Here is a 17157-nt window from a genome sequence, read left to right on the forward strand (position 1 = left end):
CCAAAAAAGAGTTCCTTCAATGATATTGTTCACCTGTCTCATTGGCTTAAAGTGGGTGGGTGGGAGGTGGGTGAGGGGGGCCGGGTGAGGGTTATTGGTGGGGACACGGGGTGAGGGGTATTGTTGCCGAGAGGGGTGAGAGCACTGGGGGTCGGGGGCTGACAGGTGGGAAAAAAAAACAACAACAAAAAAAACCTCCACTCTCATCTGACTAGCCTCCTCTATCCTTCTTTGAGGCCCCATATGAGCAAAGTAATGAAGTCCAAATTACAGCACAAGATTGCTAAGAACAAGCCTCTATTGTTTGGCCTCGGGGCACACTAAAGCACACTAAATGAGTGTCACAGCAAGCAGCGGGGCACAGACCGTTAGTGCACTATTTAGTCTGTCCCGTTGTCTCAAGACAGCCCCGTTTCAGAGGTTCTCAGATCAGACAAATACTGCTCCCCTCCTCCCGCACTCCTTTCGCCTTCGCCCTTCCTCTGTACAGCGAACCCCTCCCCAACTCCTCACCCCAAAGTAGGCCAAATCTCCTCTATTGTGTTTCGACTGCCTAGTGTGAAATTCACTGTGACGTTAAATGTTTTCTAATGAATAATTACTGAATGGTTATGCAGGGGGAATATGTGTAATGGATTGTAGACTGCATTTTAAAGACGTCTTTTTTGTCTCTGCTCCGTGGTATTTACAGGACAAAAACACTTGGCCTTTCTCAGAAGAAACAAGGGCCATAGGCGGAGGATAGAGGCAGGGGAGGAGAGTGGGTTGGTGGGGAAGAGAAGGAGGACTTTGTGTCAATTAGATCCAATGGATTATCTTTTTTAATGTTTTACAGAGAGAGCTGAGAATCAAAGGACTTCTGCTTCCAAAGGAGAGAGAGAGACAGAGAAAAAAAAACACAAAACCAACAAAAGCTGTGAAAACCTTTGGTCCGAGTGTTGGTGCTGCGAATGCAAAACAGATTGGTGGAATTTTTTTCCCACTACGCTTCTTAAATGTGCCGCTGTTTCGGGCTCCCCAAGTCCATTTGCACAGTGTGTTGTGTTTGGTTGGTGCGTCAGCTCAAGTGAACCATGGGCTGCCAGCCAAGGTCCCTGTGCGCCGTGTAGCGATCATTATCTTCTGTCTGTTCATCTGCACAATCACAGACCTTAGCTTCAAAGACACACAGGACCTCTGGACCTCTTGCTTCAATAGAACTAAAGGACACCATGTTTGTTCTTTTTATGGCACTTTTTTTTGTGTTGTCCTCCCGCTTGGAGCCATTAATCCAAACATTCAAACATCCAGCTGCAGTTGTCAAAACACATGACTGAAAATTCTGATATAATGTTGTATATGCACAACATGAAAATGTTACTTTTGCTCTAAACTTTGCTCATCTCATTAATATGGGGGAAAATAATAAATAAAGTAAAACTGTCCCTGTGAAGCACAGAATATGCGGCTGTGTTGCAAATTTGTTTTAGACATATACATTTTTGGAAGTAAACACTAGAAATGTCACTTTTCTTAGTGCATTCAGCTGCTATGTTGTTGCTACAACTTGTTGCACAGGGTCAGCTAGACATGGAGGGTGCCCTGACTGCCAGGGACCGTGTGGGAATCCAGGATTTTGTACTGCTGGATGAAACCACGGAAGCTGCCTTTCTGAGCAACCTCAAGAAACGCTTCAGCAAGGATCTCATCTATGTGAGTACAATTTAAACCTTACGTTCACACGTGGCATTTTCTTTGCAAAAAATTTGATGATTTTTAACTCATTCTTTTAGACTTACATTGGAACGTTGTTAGTCTCTGTCAATCCATATAAAGAGCTGGACATCTACAACAAGAAGCAGATGGATATCTACATGGGTGTCAACTTTTTTGAGCTGCCGCCCCACATGTGAGTTTGTATACACACGCTTTTTTTGGTGCACCTGTTTACACCAGTAAGTCTAAACTTCATCCTACTCCTTTTCCAGCATAAACATTGTGTAGACATGGAGATAATCACGAAAACTTGTTTTTAATTTTTCTTTTCTCTTGTTATTCTAGTTATATTTGCATATTCAAAATAAAATCAACAGCATCACTCAGTTCCTGCAAAATTGTCGGCAGCACGTCCATGATGGGAAACTCACGTTCCACCACATCTTAAATGTGCTGTATGGGATTGAGACCTGGTGACTGTGGAGGTCATTTATTGCAGTGTTTAATAAATCAGCGTGAGATGATTTGAACTATGTGACATGGTGTGTTATCCTGCTGAAAGCACCCATAAGGAAATGAGCCCACTCCTGTGTTCTTTCAACTGAAATAACTCCGAGTGCGGTTCAAAGTTTACTACTGAAATACTGTAACTGCTCTGCAACCCAACAGTTATGCCTTGGCGGATAATGCGTACCACACCATGCTGACAGAGTTCAACAATCACTTCATCCTCATCTCTGGTGAGAGCGGAGCAGGAAAAACAGAGGCCTCCAAGAAGATTTTGCAGTATTATGCCGTCAGCTGTCCAAGCACCACTCTGCTAAACACAGTCAGAGACAAAATGCTCATGTCCAACCCCGTCCTGGAGGTTTGATGGTTACTACATGCTGTAGAAGTGCATTGACATATAGTGAAGAGGGACAGATCATCAATTACTGTGAATGATTTGACTTTTTTTTTTTCCCCCACAGGCTTTTGGAAATGCCAAAACACTAAAAAATGACAACTCAAGCCGATTTGGGAAATATATGGACATCCAGTTTGACAGCCAGGTAAGGATCAGATGCTGTATTCACAGAATAGGAAAAAAACTTAGCTTACTGTTGTTTGGTTCCTAGAGTGTAGTTGGTTGTGGTGTGATTATTTTTGCTATACAAGACAAAAAAAGTTGTAGCATGAGTACAAACAACATTACATGAAGCCTGAAAAACATCAAGTTGGTTCCAGATTTATTTAATTTATGTAAAAAAACGACGACTGCTTAACAAAAGTCAACTTTACTGAAACAGAAGGAGATTCTTTATCCTAACCAGTTTTCAATCTGGCCACTGGACCATAGGCTGTGTTTTTTCTGCAAGTTGTAGAGCTGCTGTCTTTAGGATCATGATGCCCATAGGGGGATGCTGTTGGAGGCCATATCCTGAACTACCTGCTGGAGAAATCAAGGGTTGTGCATCAGAATCACGGGGAGAGAAACTTTCACATCTTTTATCAGCTGGTAGAGGGAGGATCAGATGACTTGCTGCATCAGCTGGGCTTGGAGAGAGGTTGCCAGCATTATAACTATCTAACACAGGTACGCATAAGTCAGTGGGCTTTGTTGTTAACATAGAATCTGATAAGAAAGTAGAACACTTTCAGAAACAGTGTTTTTTTTTCTATGTTCATTGTTTCTGACAGGGGCAGTGTCCCATTGTGCCCTCCATTAATGACAAAAACGACTGGAAAACAGTAAAAAACGCACTTCAAATCATCAGCTTTGATGAGACTGCCACCAATGTGAGTTGGATGCTGTTGCAGATGGCTTCATTCACAGCAGTCAGTCTTGCTTATAAATTATAATTTTGTGCAGCACTTGTTTGAGGTCATTGCAAGCGTTCTCCACCTGGGGAATGTGCGGTTTGACTCTGATAGTAAAGGTCACGCCCTCCTGAACAACAACACAGAGCTGCACTGGGTCTCAAATGTAAGAAAGTAGAAAATATAAATTCTTTAGCTATTCATTAAGCATATCAATAAGCTTTTTAATGTTTAGTTTTCTTCACAGCTGCTAGGAGTGGATGCACACAGACTTCAAGAGGGCCTAACATTCAGGAAGATTGAAGCCAAAAAAGATCAGGTTCACATTTGCTAAAACCTTCTTTAGTTTTAACAATAACAGACTTGTGTTTCTGTTTAAACTATAAACTCAGGTATGATGCTTTGTTACTCTAAAAGGTCCTCAGCCCTTTCACAACTGATCACGCCATCTATGCCAGAGATGCCTTAGCCAAAGCTATCTATGGGCAGACCTTCACCTGGCTGGTCAACAGGATCAACGAGTCAATGGAGAACGAAGTGACTATAAGGATGTATTTCAAATGACAAATCTCACCTGCCAGGATGTGTTTTTATACGTTTTTTCTCTTTCACTAGGACCCTTCACGAAAGACTGTTATAGGGCTTTTGGACATATATGGATTTGAGGTTTTCTACGTAAACAGGTAGGTGTAATCTTTCTGTGTTTTTTTCTTTTTAATTTCAGCTGCTTTTGCAAGCTGATAGCTGTTTTATTTACCTTATAATCTTTATGAAACCTGCAAACTTACCTTTCACCTCTTCCTTGATCCTTTCCCTCAGTTTTGAGCAGTTCTGTATAAACTATTGCAACGAGAAGCTGCAGCAGCTTTTCATTGAGCTGACACTAAAATCGGAGCAGGAAGAATATGAAGCAGAGGGCATTGAGGTAAACCCCCCTCTCCCCAGCAAACAAACAAGCAAACAGACGGACGTGCAGAAAACATATAAGCGGCTGCTTTTTTTCACGTGCTTATAACTGTGTATTTCTCATCTCTTTTTCCACCAGTGGGAGCCAGTTCAGTTCTTCAACAATAAGATCATCTGTGATCTAATCGAGGAAAAACACACAGGAATTATATCATTACTGGTGTGTATGTTCACACTGGGATGGCCATTTATAACTGTTTTAAAAATACTGCTCAAGATTATTCACAATGATTATTTTGCAGGATGAGGAGTGTCTAAGGCCAGGAGATGCCACAGATCTGACCTTCCTGGAGAGACTGGAAGAAAAGATGGGGAATCACCCCCACTTTGTCACGTGAGTAATGACCTAAAATACACACACACACACACACACACACACACACACACACACACACACACACACACACACACACACACACACACACACACACACACACACACACAGTACACGAAATGAACAACATAAATAGAATTGACATTGACACTGTATGCAGCACCAGTGCTTATTTCTCTGACTCCAAGAGATCTTGAATGCTCCTGCTCTGATCCTGACTGACTCTAAGAGAAACGAACAGTCTTACGCACTGAATCAGCCCCATGCATCCCACTTATATCTATAAACAGGAGTGCTGGTTATTCCAAAGTCACAATAAAGGTTGTTTTTTGTTTTGATAATGTTGATTTGTGACTTCAAAAATAACAACATTTAGCGTAATTAAATACACTGTCTATCTACTGTACAATTCAAAGCCTTTCCTCGGCTCTAAAGTCTGACTCCTTTCATTGGTGTTCTGTTGACTGGTGGCCTGTGAGGGAGTCGACAGTGAGCCGATAGAGACGGAGGATTAGGATTCGACTATAAAGCCTCTCACTCTTCATCCCTCTGTCTCTCTCCACCTCTTTGACTCCAGGCACAAACTAGCTGACAAAATGACACGTAAGACTCTGGAGAGGGGAGATTTCCGTCTCTTGCATTATGCCGGGGAGGTCACCTACTGTGTTGTGGGTAAAGAAAACCACAGTCTCATCCCCTGTGACTCAACCATTTAAACCTTTTTGCTTTGAACTGACATCCCTAAGACACTGATATTTTTTTTTATGCTAATCTAGGTTTCCTGGACAAAAACAACGACCTACTATATAGAAACATAAAAGATGTAAGTCTACAGCTGATATTATGTCAGATAAAGACGTGTTTTAGACTTTACTGTAAATAGCAAAAGATGGGGGTATTTTCTCAGTATTTGATTAATTATGGTTAAAGTAACTGCCTAAACCTGTGTGTTAATTAGGGCTGCCACAAACGATTATTTGGATAGTCGACTAGTCACCGATTATTTTTGCGATTAGTCGACTAATCAGATCATCATCCATTGGACGTAAAACGTACAGCTTATTGCACCAGCAGCATCTGCTCTAATATAACTATCATTAGCTTACAGCTTTAAGTGTTTAAGGTCTGTGCTAACTAAAAATAAAGACAAGATGATAGTTTATTAAATTTTAATGAAATCTGCAGATTGTTTCGGTGAAGTTTAATAAACTCCTTGCTATCTAAAATATAACAGGACACCAGAGTATATTCTCGAGCATCTCACACTTCTGATAATCAGCTGTCTGCTTGATGTTTATTCAGCTGTGTAAAAACTATAACTTTAATCTCAGCCAAACCGATTTACTCAGGAACAAATAAAATACTAAAAAAAAGCCAAACAATAACATTGTTAAGTTATCTAAGTGACTTATATATCATGTTTAACCTGAGTAGCGGGTTTGAAAACAATTTGCCGGGAGTCCGGTGTTCTCACGGCTCTAGTGACCTAGCCCCCGGCTCGCTATCGAGCTAGTGGGTAACAGACGTCTCCGAAAACGTCGGAGCGCTTTTGAAAATATGTGGTGTCCTGATAAACTGAGCAGATATTTGAGGTTTACACAGCTACATTCTCGCCTGAAAATATGTTAAACGTTTATTTTGTGACCCAGAAAGAATAATAAGAGTAATATTAAAACTAACTAGCTGCCGCCATTGTTGGAAACTGAGCTGGGCTGCGCTATGAATTCTGGGACACAGCTTCTTCTTCTTCGGGGTTTAACGGCAGCTGGCATCCTTGTACATGCAGTGCTGCCATCTTCTGTTTCAGTCCGTTATTACACTCTTAAATCCTACTACTTATTCCTGCGTCTTTTGGGATCTTACAAAGCTTCAAACGACGCGTCGACTATTAAATTAGTCGTCGACGATTTTGATAGTCGACGTAATCGTGACTAGTCGACTAATCGTGGCAGCCCTAGTGTTAATGTGTGCTTGTGTGTCGCTCCACCTTCTCAAAGCTTATGTGTCAGTCTAAAAATGACATAGTCAAAGAGTGCTTCTCATCCATGGATCCAGACAGCAGGAGAAGACCAGAAACAGTACGTTCGCCCATGTTTGACCCTCCATATCCTTCATCCATAACATCTAACTTAACTGCTGAGGGGAGTCAGGCGGAAAGGACATTGTGACCCTTGTGTTGTGTTTGCAGGTGGTGACTCAGTTTAAGAGCAGTCTGCAGAAGCTGACAGAGATCCTTGTGGCTAAAGAGGCCTGGTACATACGCTGCCTGAAATCTAACGAGTCCAAGCAGTCAGGTACCTTAACTAACAAAAGGTAGATGTTAATGACACAGAAATGTTTGAATAAGACCAAATCAATCGTGTATTTATCGTTACATCACAGGTCAGTTTGATGAAGCACTGATCAGGCATCAGGTGAAGTACCTGGGTCTGATGGAGCACCTCAGAGTCAGACGAGCTGGTTTTGCTTACAGACGTAAATACGACGTTTTTTTGAAGAGGTATAAAGGACCGTAGAGTTTCTCAATTTCAGGGAAATTTATGTTTTAAATGTAAGCTCTAGGTGAACTGAGGGGCTTCTTTCGAGCACAGTTTGTTTGGCTCATCTTACAGATATAAACCATTGTGCCCAGCCACCTGGCCACACTGGAGAGGAGTAGCCGCCGATGGAGTGGAAGTGCTGGTTCAACATCTGGGCTACCTGCCAGATGAGTACAAAATGGGACGGTGAGGAAGTCTTTCTCGTTACCTCAACAAATCCAGCTTATGCGAGGAATCACAAAAGTACAAGTTGCTGATTTGTTTATTGCAGGACCAAAATTTTCATCCGTCACCCCAGGACACTGTTCGCCACAGAGGATGCTTATGAGAAATGCAAACATGAACTGGGTGAGTGTCAACTGCCTTAGACCTACAGTCATCCCGTCTCACAATCAAGCTGATTTATATTTTTTGCTCTGGATTTGCAGCAACACGCATCCAGGCAAAATACAAAGGCTACAGGGCAAAGGGAGAATACAGAAAACAGAAAGAAGCTGGTAAATGTCACAACATCCAGAATGATAGAAACAGTTTTTGTTAGCAATAAAAAATATTAGATAATGTCTATTTTTAATCTCCTCAGCCACTAAGATTGAATCTTGTTGGAGAGGAACACAGGCTAGGAAGGAGAAGGAGAAGAGAGCCTGGGCGGTAAAAGTCATCAAGAAGTAAGTAAAACACGTAAATATCAAAAATAAAAAAAGCCCCCATCAGTGTCTCTGTTACATTTGAACTGATCCTGTTCTTTGCCACACATTTCAGATTTATCAAAGGCTACATGACCAGAGGGCAGGCAAAAAACACAGATAACTCAGAGTACCTGGCCTTCGTGAGGCAAAATTACCTGAACAGACTTAGAGACAACCTGCCAAAGACCGTTTTGGATAAAACCCCCTGGCTAACTCCACCAGCTGTGCTCACAGAGGTGCTATAAGTCATATAACAATGAAACAGAGAAACAAAATCAAGCAACTGTTTCTAATACTAATGCATTCATAACTGTGGTCCTTTTTAATTTTTCACACTGTATTTGAATCAAGTAAACACTGAGTTACATAACAAAAAATGTCACAAGTATTTTATAGAATGAGATATGTGTGTCTTATATGTTCCTATAATTTTCTGTATTTATTTCCATGTGAGAATGCACTCAGTGGCCACTTTATTAGATACATCTTGCTTGCCCTGTTGCCTTTGAAACTGCCTTCATCATGGCACAGATTCAAAAATTTCTCTGAGATTTTGGTCCAGTCTGAGATGATCTTTCAGGAGATTGGTACATGTTGGTCATAAAGGGATGGGCATGATCAGCAACAACAATAAGATGATTAGCTCTGTCTGACGGACCCAAAGTTGCCCACACCATGACGCCACCACCAGCCCGAACTGTTGATACGAGGCAAAATGGATCCACGCTTTCATGTTGTTTATGCAAATTTCTTTATGTGAAAGTAGCGTCAGAAATTTAGGTTAATCAGAACATGCAGCTTTTTGTCAGTTTTTATTGTCTAATGTTTAACACCGATGAATACTGCCACCTCAGCTTTCTGTTCTTAGCTGACTGGGTGGCACCCACTGCGGACTTCTGCTGCTTTAACCCAACTGCTTTAAGATTTGATATGTTGTGCATATCTTGATTGTAACAAGTGGTTATTTGGGTTACTGTTGCCTTCCTATCCGCTCGAAGCAGTCTGGTCATTTTCCTCTGACCTCTAGTATCAATGAGACATTTTCACCCAGAGAACTGCCACCCACTGGATATTTTCTCTTTTTCTGGTCATTCTCTGTAAACCCTATGGATGTTATTAACAAAATCCCAGTAGATCATCAGTTTCTGAAATGCTCATACGCCAGGTTACACTGAAACACACTTAAATCATCTTCCTCCCTCACTGTCATGCTCAGTTTGAACTTCAGCAGATAGTCTTCACCGTGTCTGCATGACTAAATGCATTGAGTTGTATAAGGTGCACTTAATAAAGTGGCCAGTGAGTGTATGCTCTTTTTTATTTCCACATAGCAATATATAGTAATAACGACTAATCAACTTAAATGCAAAACTGACTGAATACAGCTTTTATCTTGACTTTGTGGTGAAGAACTGATTTCGTTCTTCATTAGACATCAGAGATGCTGCGTAAGCTTCACTACCGTCTTATGGTGCGGAAATATGTGCGAGGAATCACACCGCAGAAGAAAGCACAGGTAAGCCACATTAAAGGGCAGTCTTGTTCTCTTTGTAGTCATCACAGTTAAATTTTCCATTCCTTTTTGCCCCTTCAGTTCGAAATGAAGCTGATCACCAGCTCCGTCTTCAAGGGGAAAAAGGACAGTTATCCACAGAGTGTTGCCCATCCATTTGCGGACACCAGAATCAGTAAATATCAGACACCCTCACACAATGCCTGTTCATTTTAGAACCATCATTCATATGTCATTTAACATCTCACTTAATAGGCGAGGAAGACATAAACACAAGGGTCATCCAGATGATTCGCAACGAGCGTATAAAGGTAATAAAATGTCTGTATACTTCTATGGGCAGTTCACACCAAAGATGCACTGATATATGCTGTGTTTCTGCAGTACTGCGTTCCAGTAATTAAGTATGACAGGAATGGCTTCAAACCGAGGCAGCGACAGCTCATCCTCACCCAGACAGCTGTCTATGTGGTAGAGGAAGCCAAGATCAAGCAGAGAGTGCTGTACACCTCTCTCAAAGGTCAGACCAGTGTGCTAATATATATTTTATTAGCCATCAGATATCTTCATTCTCAAATGTGGGGCTACATGCTTCTATTATTTGACTCACTGCAGAGATTTCTGTCAGTAACTTGACTGACAGCACCATTGTATTCCACATAACACGTGAAGAACCTAAACAAAAGGTATGCAAATGTATGGATCAAGCTTGCCTTTTTTTTGTTTTGTTTTTGCTAATGGTGAGACCAATGAAGTTTATTTGTAGCTTAAATGACATGATTAGATATGGTGGAACAAGTTAAAACATAGAATGGCTTTTGCTCTGCTGATAATGCAGAGTAACTAAAATGAAGGAGGAACATGCGTGTAGTGAAAATTTTGAAAGATTTTCAGGTGGATGATTCTAACACAACTTGTCTGGCTGTTTCAGGGGGATCTGGTAGTACAGTGCGACCATTTATTTGAGCTTTTGACCAAACTCTGTGTCATTGCTAACAAACAAAATGCCATCAAGGTGGTTCAGGGCAGGTGAGCCTGAGTTTTGAAATTTAGAGATCTAATGTGAAATGCACATTGAGCTAAACTGCTTGTGTATGCATTGTGTTTGCATTAATTCACAGCATCAACTTTGAAATCCAGGCTGGAAAAGGAGGAGCAGTGGACTTTAGCACTGGGCCTGAGCCTATGGTATACAAGGCCAAGAATGGTCACCTGATGGTGGTGAGTTGGGCCTTATCTCTTTTATCTCATGTTTCTCTGCAGATTGGCTACCTTTTTTTTTTCAGATTATATTTGAACATTTATTATTTGTTTTAAAATCCTTAAATGCTCAGTCCTAGCTTGCCAAAATCCTGCACTTTTGTGTCACAGCCAGATCAGTTTGCTCATGTGTCAAAAAACTCTTAATGGTTCCTAAATCCATATTTACAAAAGGTGCTTGTACCATGTATTTTCTAAGGTTTGGAACAGACTCGCCTTAAGTGTTAGATTGTCCCATTTTAGTCCATGTTTATCCCCTAACATGACTTTTAATCAAGCTTAGGTTTAGACTCATTTATATTGTCGCTGTTTTATACTGTCCTTTTTCTTATTTCATCCACTTTTGTGTTTCCTACAAGTTATACAGCACCTTAGTTAGTATTTGCTGCTTTCGATTGTATCTCTATACATAAACTTGACATGGAAACTCAACGACCAGATGTGCCATTTTAAGTCTTCAATTAAGGGCTACAATGAAGTTACAAATGCTGACACAGCATCATTGTTTGCTACTGCAGGTTGCCACTCGGGCAAGGACACGGTAACGTGTGAGGCTGAGGAGGAGACACATAAGACGCCTCTGCATATTTCATCAAGAGACCACTAAGGAGATGATCACCATGTCTGCAGAAAACACATCTGCCCAGAAAGAGATGAACCTGAGGAATCTTGGATGAGGTTGTTTGCTGGACAGAATTTCACACTAGTCATAATTAAAATTTCTTCACTTCATTATTAAGAAAAGAAAGATGATGTTATCATTTCACAATTGTTTGTGTCTGAAGAACACTTAAAATGACAAAACTCTTAAGGTACCAAAAACTGATGCAATTCTAATTTTGAACAATGAAGCCATATGTATAATAAATTTGTACGTTCACTGATGTTGTAAATTAAAAGCAGCACAAAAGAATGTCTGTAGAAATTTATTTGTGATAAAGTGTGTATAAATATAAAACATACATTTATGTTTACTTCTGTACAGCAGACCTACAAGTACTGTGATTGTTAAACATATAACAACTTAAACTAGTGTGCAAACGGTACATTCTGTGATGAATGCGATGATGAAAGACAGGTCTAATTTCTATCCCTGTTATAAGCTTGTAGACAGGGTTCCCTTCCTGCTAGAGTGATATCGAGTTACAGTCATTCACATCAACCTCAGCATCCATCATTCAATCAGCCCAGTGCATTTAACACCTCAGGTCACAGCTCAAGTTCCCTCCACTGAAAATAATGGTTTGTTTAGTGAAGGGAACTGCGTCAATGTTAGAACTAAATGCGGCAGAAGTATTACAGGAAATTTTGCTTCATCCACCTGTAATTTTTATTGTCTAATGATAAAAAGAAAATATTCAGGTTTTGGAATTATAGACAGGCTACATTATAGCCATGGTTAATATCATCTAAGAGTAAAACAGTGCCACCGTGTGACTTCATTAAGTACAACACCCGGTTCATCCACTTGAGACTTTAAAATGTACCTTTTGGAACCACGGCAAAGAAAAACTAAACTATCTACATTACTAGCTGCTTCCATGATATAACTCGTCTTCTGCATGTAATTTAATTAGGACCTCTTCCTTCCTGCACTCAGTGATGAATAAAAACATCCATGTTTATGAGCGTCTACACAGTAGCAGAAAGCAGTGATACAAATTATCATGACCAACAAAAAGAGACAAAAAAAAAAAAAAAAAAAAACACAAGATGACAAAGAGGAAAACTGGAGAAGAGGACTGCACACAATCACTTCACCACTACACACCGCTGTATGACACTCGTGTCATAATAATCCTCTGGGGAATGCTGGTAAAATATGAGGGAAGTAAATGAAGGAGGCGCTGGGTGTTGTAAGGCACAAGCATAGTGCAAATACTGTCTGGGATCCCAGATTGACTGGTTCAAGTTGAGAATCACTGGTGGTGGTGTGTACGGTCATCAGGTCGTTTGATATGAATCCTACGGACGCGCTCAATTCGTTCTCGCTCCTCATCCTCATCCAGGTGGTTAGATCGCCATGCAGGACCCCCTGTGGCCTCTAACAGAGCATTGTCTGGACCTCTGCCATCATGAGACTCATACAAAAGGATGTTGAGGGTCTCCTCGTAGATTCGAGCCTCTGGGAATTCAACCTAGGAAAAAAGTAAAGTGTTACTCAAGAGACAGGTTTATTTAGCCAAAATAACATAGCTCTATGCTTATGAAACTGCAAAGTACTCTGCAAAGAATATTTACCTTTGTCTGCTTCTTTTCAGTGGCATAAACAATAGAAGTGCAACACACTTCAGCAATTTTACGCCCCTGCCCATAAAAAGACCAGCAACAGATCTCATCCCCAATCACGTCTTTGATGAAGAGCACTCGCCCATTGAACCGCAACGACAGTTTGTCAAAAAGCTCAATATTCTTTAGCATGTTGTCATCAGAATTGCTGTGGAGGAAAGAAAGTTAAAAGAGAGGTCACTTATTATGATAACTGACTTGAGTGTATGTAACGACTTGATTTTTTTAATTTATTTTTTTATATCTAGACAAACTTGACCCCATGATCGGGCTCACCTGGTATATGAATACTTGTTGTTGCTTCTGTTATACAGCAGTTTGACTGTTGGCTGTGAAGACAACCAAGTTTTTAAAAAAAAGAAAAATCTAAATGAAAAATGTCTTGATTCTAAATGAGTTGCTGCACATTATATTACAGACATAGCATACCTTATTTGAGGTAGCAATCAGCCTCTGCTCCTCTTTGGATGACGTCATCAGAGGCACTTTACAAAGGGGTTCATATGTTTCCTTGTTCTGGAAAAAAGACATTTTTCCACTGAGAACATTACACAAACACACAAAACTGCTGCATACTGTTAATTTCACAGGATCCCATTCTGTTGGTACAGACTTACATGTGGAAAAAAAAAAAAAGAAAAAAGAGAAACATAAAAAGGATGAAAACTTTTATTAAATGTATTAATTTTTTTCGCATGGAGCTGGACTCTCTAAAGGTGGTGTTAGAGAGGTAGATGTTGTTCAAGATAAGAACAATGCTGGACAATGCCTCCCACCCACTGCATGACGTGCTGGCCAGTCACAGGAACACGTTCAGTGAGAGACTGAAATTACCCAAATGCACCACTGAATGAAACAGGAAATCATTCCTGCCTGTGACTCTTTCTATACAATTCCTCCATGAAAAGTACAGTACAAACTGCAATAGTTCCACACTCTTATTATAACATCCTCTACAGAGAAAATTACACTTAATATTATAAGAAGGGAACCTCACTGCCAACTATAAATTTTTAATCTTGTGTGATATACTGTAATATTTATAATTAGAACTATGTGTATTTATTAGAGCTATTTTGTTATATTTTATAACTTTGTAATATATAGTATTATTTAATTTAGTTTAATTAGTTACTGTTATTACTGTCTTGGAGCCACTGTGACCACATAATTTCCTCTGGGGATTAATAAAGTATTCTGATTATGATAAGTTACCAAAGATAACCAATAAATTATTTGAAAAAATTAATTGCTGCAAAAGGTCTATATTTTTTAAATCAACCACAAGTGTTACTAATCCTACGAAATGAGCCTCTGCACCTTTAATAATATCATTAGTGATGCCTGTGGACACCTGTTAAAAAGCTATTGTCAAAAAGCATTTTAATAAATATTTCTGCTGCTGTTTCCAGATAAAAACGAAAACAGATTTTGACTTGTAATTTTTGTTTGGTTAATTGGGTTTTTGTTTATAACACTTAATTTCATTCTTTAAAATACACAGACTAATGTTAGTCACATTTATGACTGCATTAAAAAGCAAAAAAAGACAACAGAACATTCATGGGAAAAGGGAGCTAATGAAGATTATGGTGGGAACATAGCATGTTTAACAAAAAGAGAATGTAGATTCCAAAATGTAAATTTTGTAATTTTAAATGTATCAGTAACTTTGCTGAAACTTAGTTACTTAACATTTACTCCAAAGGTAAGCAACTTTGTAATGATTGTACCTGCAAGGCAGCTGTGCATTCATCGGCAAGGCCTTGGACAAGATAATACTTGGCCTCAGCGAGGAGCTCCTCGGTTTCCCGTCGACTGTCTGGGAGTGGGACTGCGCCATCTCTAAGGTAGTTAAGGATTGTTCCAAAATGTTTCCCACACCGATCAATCAGGATCCAACCTATGGGTATCAAATGCCAAAACATCAGTAACAGTTTAACTGCAATGATGGAATAATTGCTGCATATGATCAAGGTTTTACTAACAGCTCACCTTCACTATCTGTGAGGACCTCCATTCTCCCACTGAACATTGCTTTGAGCATTGTGTCCTGTTTAGTTAGTGTCTGCATTGTAGTGTAGTACAGTGCGCCACCCACATTCAACTTCACATATTTTGAGCTGGGGCTGGAGCTTTTGAAGGACGTAGTCCGGGTTGTAGCTGCCGGCACTGGCGAGCTCACCACGCTCTCTCCTGACATCTCTTCCTAGAACAATACAAAATACAACAAAGTCACACATGGATATCAGTGGATTAGACAATGAACTGTTACATTTTAATTATTGAATGTTCATTGTTTCTTTATTTTTTTCTAAAGGTGGTGACAGTAACACCGAACAGCACCTTTAAATGGCTAAGACAAATGAGTAATATCAGACTACATATACAATTGGAAAGATCAGTTTAATGGTAGTATTGTCCTAACATGTCTTGACAGTATGAAACTATAGATTGCTTCTGATTTAAGAATCAGGATGACAAAGAAAAGCAAAATTATATTTAGAGTGCCCCATTTATTATTCTGGCAATGCACTCTGATATCTGAGAGCTAACAACTCTCAAAACCTGGAGAAAAGTAGTAGCCTTCTTAAGGGAGTAATGTAGGAAAATGCATAAACATAAACACATCAAAAATCTGTATCAGTGAAGTGCTTACTTCCTTTTGCTCATCTGCTAAGCTCCGTGTTCATAATCTAGATGTTATATTTGATTATTCTCTGGACTTTCATTTGCATGTCTAATCTATTTTATGGTCTTGTTTCTTTCATTTAAAGTAACATTTCGAAATCATCTCTACAGCTAAACAGGAGAAATTTTTTCATCCATTTGATTCATCATGCCTATACTGTAATGCCCTGCTTACCATCTTATATAAATCAACTCTGTCACACCTCCAAACAATAGAAGATACTGCAGCCAGACCTCTTAACACATCCAAGTAAGCAAGCTCACATTACTCTCACATTACCACTTTTATAGTTTCTCCATTGGCACCCAGTTGACTTCGAAACTCGTTTTAAAAGTCTCAGTTGCATACAGAGCACTAAATGGAGAAGTTCGAGACTATTTATCTCAGCTTCTTACTAAAGATCCTGTAGGCTTAAAATGTATTAGTTGTCCCTCGTACAAGACTGGAGACAATAGGGTGGTTGCGGGAACTGAGCCTTGTAGCAACCACTCCAGCTAGCATTATCTGACTTTCTTTTAGAAAGCGATTTTCTGGGGCTTACTTTTGAGAATTTTAATTATTACTACAGTTTTTACTACGTGTTTTTGTTAATTGTGGCTTTGTCTCGTTATTTACTTTTTAATTTTCTACGTAGTTTAAAGGGAATGAGGGTGTGTGACATCATTTGACAGAAGCCCATGCACTGTCTTTTAATTTCTCAGCTATGAACACGCACTTTTGTTATATATCTAATATGCATTTAACTACATTAATATAAAGCGTCATTACATTTATACGGACTTTCGTAGTTGTTTCCAGTGAAACACTGGGCCGTATCCTTTAATCCAGCGAGTACAAATTTCATTTTAGCCAGCCCGGCTAATGAGCTAGTTAGCATTAAATAAAGTTATGGACATTGTTTTAAACGAACCAAAACATGATATACTACAACACGAACCATAAAATAGCATTCTTTATATTATATCGACAGCATGTCTATTAAATTAAAAAACAGAAAAACGACCATATTTACCATAGAACCCACAGCAAACTTCGTAATTGTAGCTTGCTAACGTCAGTCAGCTAACACCCACTTCCTTCCGGTGCGCTGCTGCGCAGTTATTAAAATGACGTCAACCGTCCGGAGTTGTGTTTAAAGGGGCAGGTGACATTTTTATGTTAAAGTGCAAAAGTGTCCCGGCAGTGATAAATGATAAATAAATAAAAACGCAGTAGTTTCCCTCAGCTCGCGTTACATCCCATCCGTTATACCCTAATATTGTTACTCGCATATTTGAAAAAAAAAAATGTTTTAATTACATTAAAATATTTCCGTTTTTTAAGGGGTAACAGGGATAATAGTCCCCCCTCCACCCACCCAACATACTGGGTTGTAGCTT

General features: G+C 39.7%; 2 protein-coding genes across 2 annotated transcripts; one reads left to right on the plus strand and one right to left on the minus strand.

Moving 5' to 3' along the window:
* Nucleotides 1-668: 668 nt before the first annotated feature.
* myo1ha (myosin IHa) lies at nucleotides 669-12021 on the plus strand. Its single transcript, XM_026188311.2, has 31 exons — nucleotides 669-1692; nucleotides 1773-1888; nucleotides 2365-2563; nucleotides 2667-2747; nucleotides 3092-3271; nucleotides 3376-3474; nucleotides 3548-3661; nucleotides 3743-3814; nucleotides 3913-4032; nucleotides 4111-4178; nucleotides 4315-4420; nucleotides 4541-4621; nucleotides 4704-4795; nucleotides 5373-5467; nucleotides 5572-5618; nucleotides 6793-6873; nucleotides 6984-7089; nucleotides 7178-7295; nucleotides 7408-7521; nucleotides 7607-7683; nucleotides 7764-7832; nucleotides 7919-8003; nucleotides 8098-8260; nucleotides 9457-9540; nucleotides 9619-9712; nucleotides 9793-9848; nucleotides 9922-10057; nucleotides 10153-10223; nucleotides 10469-10566; nucleotides 10659-10758; nucleotides 11316-12021. Exons 1-31 carry the CDS (start codon nucleotides 1501-1503, stop codon nucleotides 11340-11342), a joined length of 3141 nt encoding a protein of 1046 aa, XP_026044096.2. The 5' UTR covers nucleotides 669-1500; the 3' UTR covers nucleotides 11343-12021.
* kctd10 (potassium channel tetramerization domain containing 10) lies at nucleotides 11708-16941 on the minus strand. The gene is made up of 7 exons (XM_026188625.2): nucleotides 16791-16941; nucleotides 15082-15295; nucleotides 14820-14989; nucleotides 13516-13602; nucleotides 13363-13415; nucleotides 13039-13234; nucleotides 11708-12935 (listed from the first exon to the last, which is right to left on the minus strand). The coding sequence occupies exons 1-7, from the start codon at nucleotides 16791-16793 to the stop codon at nucleotides 12717-12719; spliced, it is 942 nt and encodes a 313-aa protein (XP_026044410.1). The 5' UTR covers nucleotides 16794-16941; the 3' UTR covers nucleotides 11708-12716.
* Between the last annotated feature and the right edge of the window lie 216 nt (nucleotides 16942-17157).

Source organism: Astatotilapia calliptera, chromosome 12 (genome assembly GCF_964374335.1).
Source record: "Astatotilapia calliptera chromosome 12, fAstCal68.1, whole genome shotgun sequence".
In the NCBI taxonomy this organism is placed as follows: Eukaryota; Metazoa; Chordata; class Actinopteri; order Cichliformes; family Cichlidae; genus Astatotilapia; species Astatotilapia calliptera.

Excerpts from the sequence above, each read along its gene's own strand:
- myo1ha (XM_026188311.2), top strand. The coding sequence starts at position 1,501 with ATGTCACTTTTCTTAGTGCATTCAGCTGCTATGTTGTTGCTACAACTT. Across the intron at positions 1,693-1,772 it reads TCAGCAAGGATCTCATCTAT|ACTTACATTGGAACGTTGTT; the intron begins GTGAGTACAATT and ends TCATTCTTTTAG. Across the intron at positions 1,889-2,364 it reads TTTGAGCTGCCGCCCCACAT|TTATGCCTTGGCGGATAATG; the intron begins GTGAGTTTGTAT and ends GCAACCCAACAG.
- kctd10 (XM_026188625.2), bottom strand. Across the intron at positions 13,603-14,819 it reads AATGCACAGCTGCCTTGCAG|AACAAGGAAACATATGAACC; the intron begins GTACAATCATTA and ends TCTTTTTTCCAG. Across the intron at positions 13,235-13,362 it reads AACAAGTATTCATATACCAG|CAATTCTGATGACAACATGC; the intron begins GTGAGCCCGATC and ends TTTCCTCCACAG.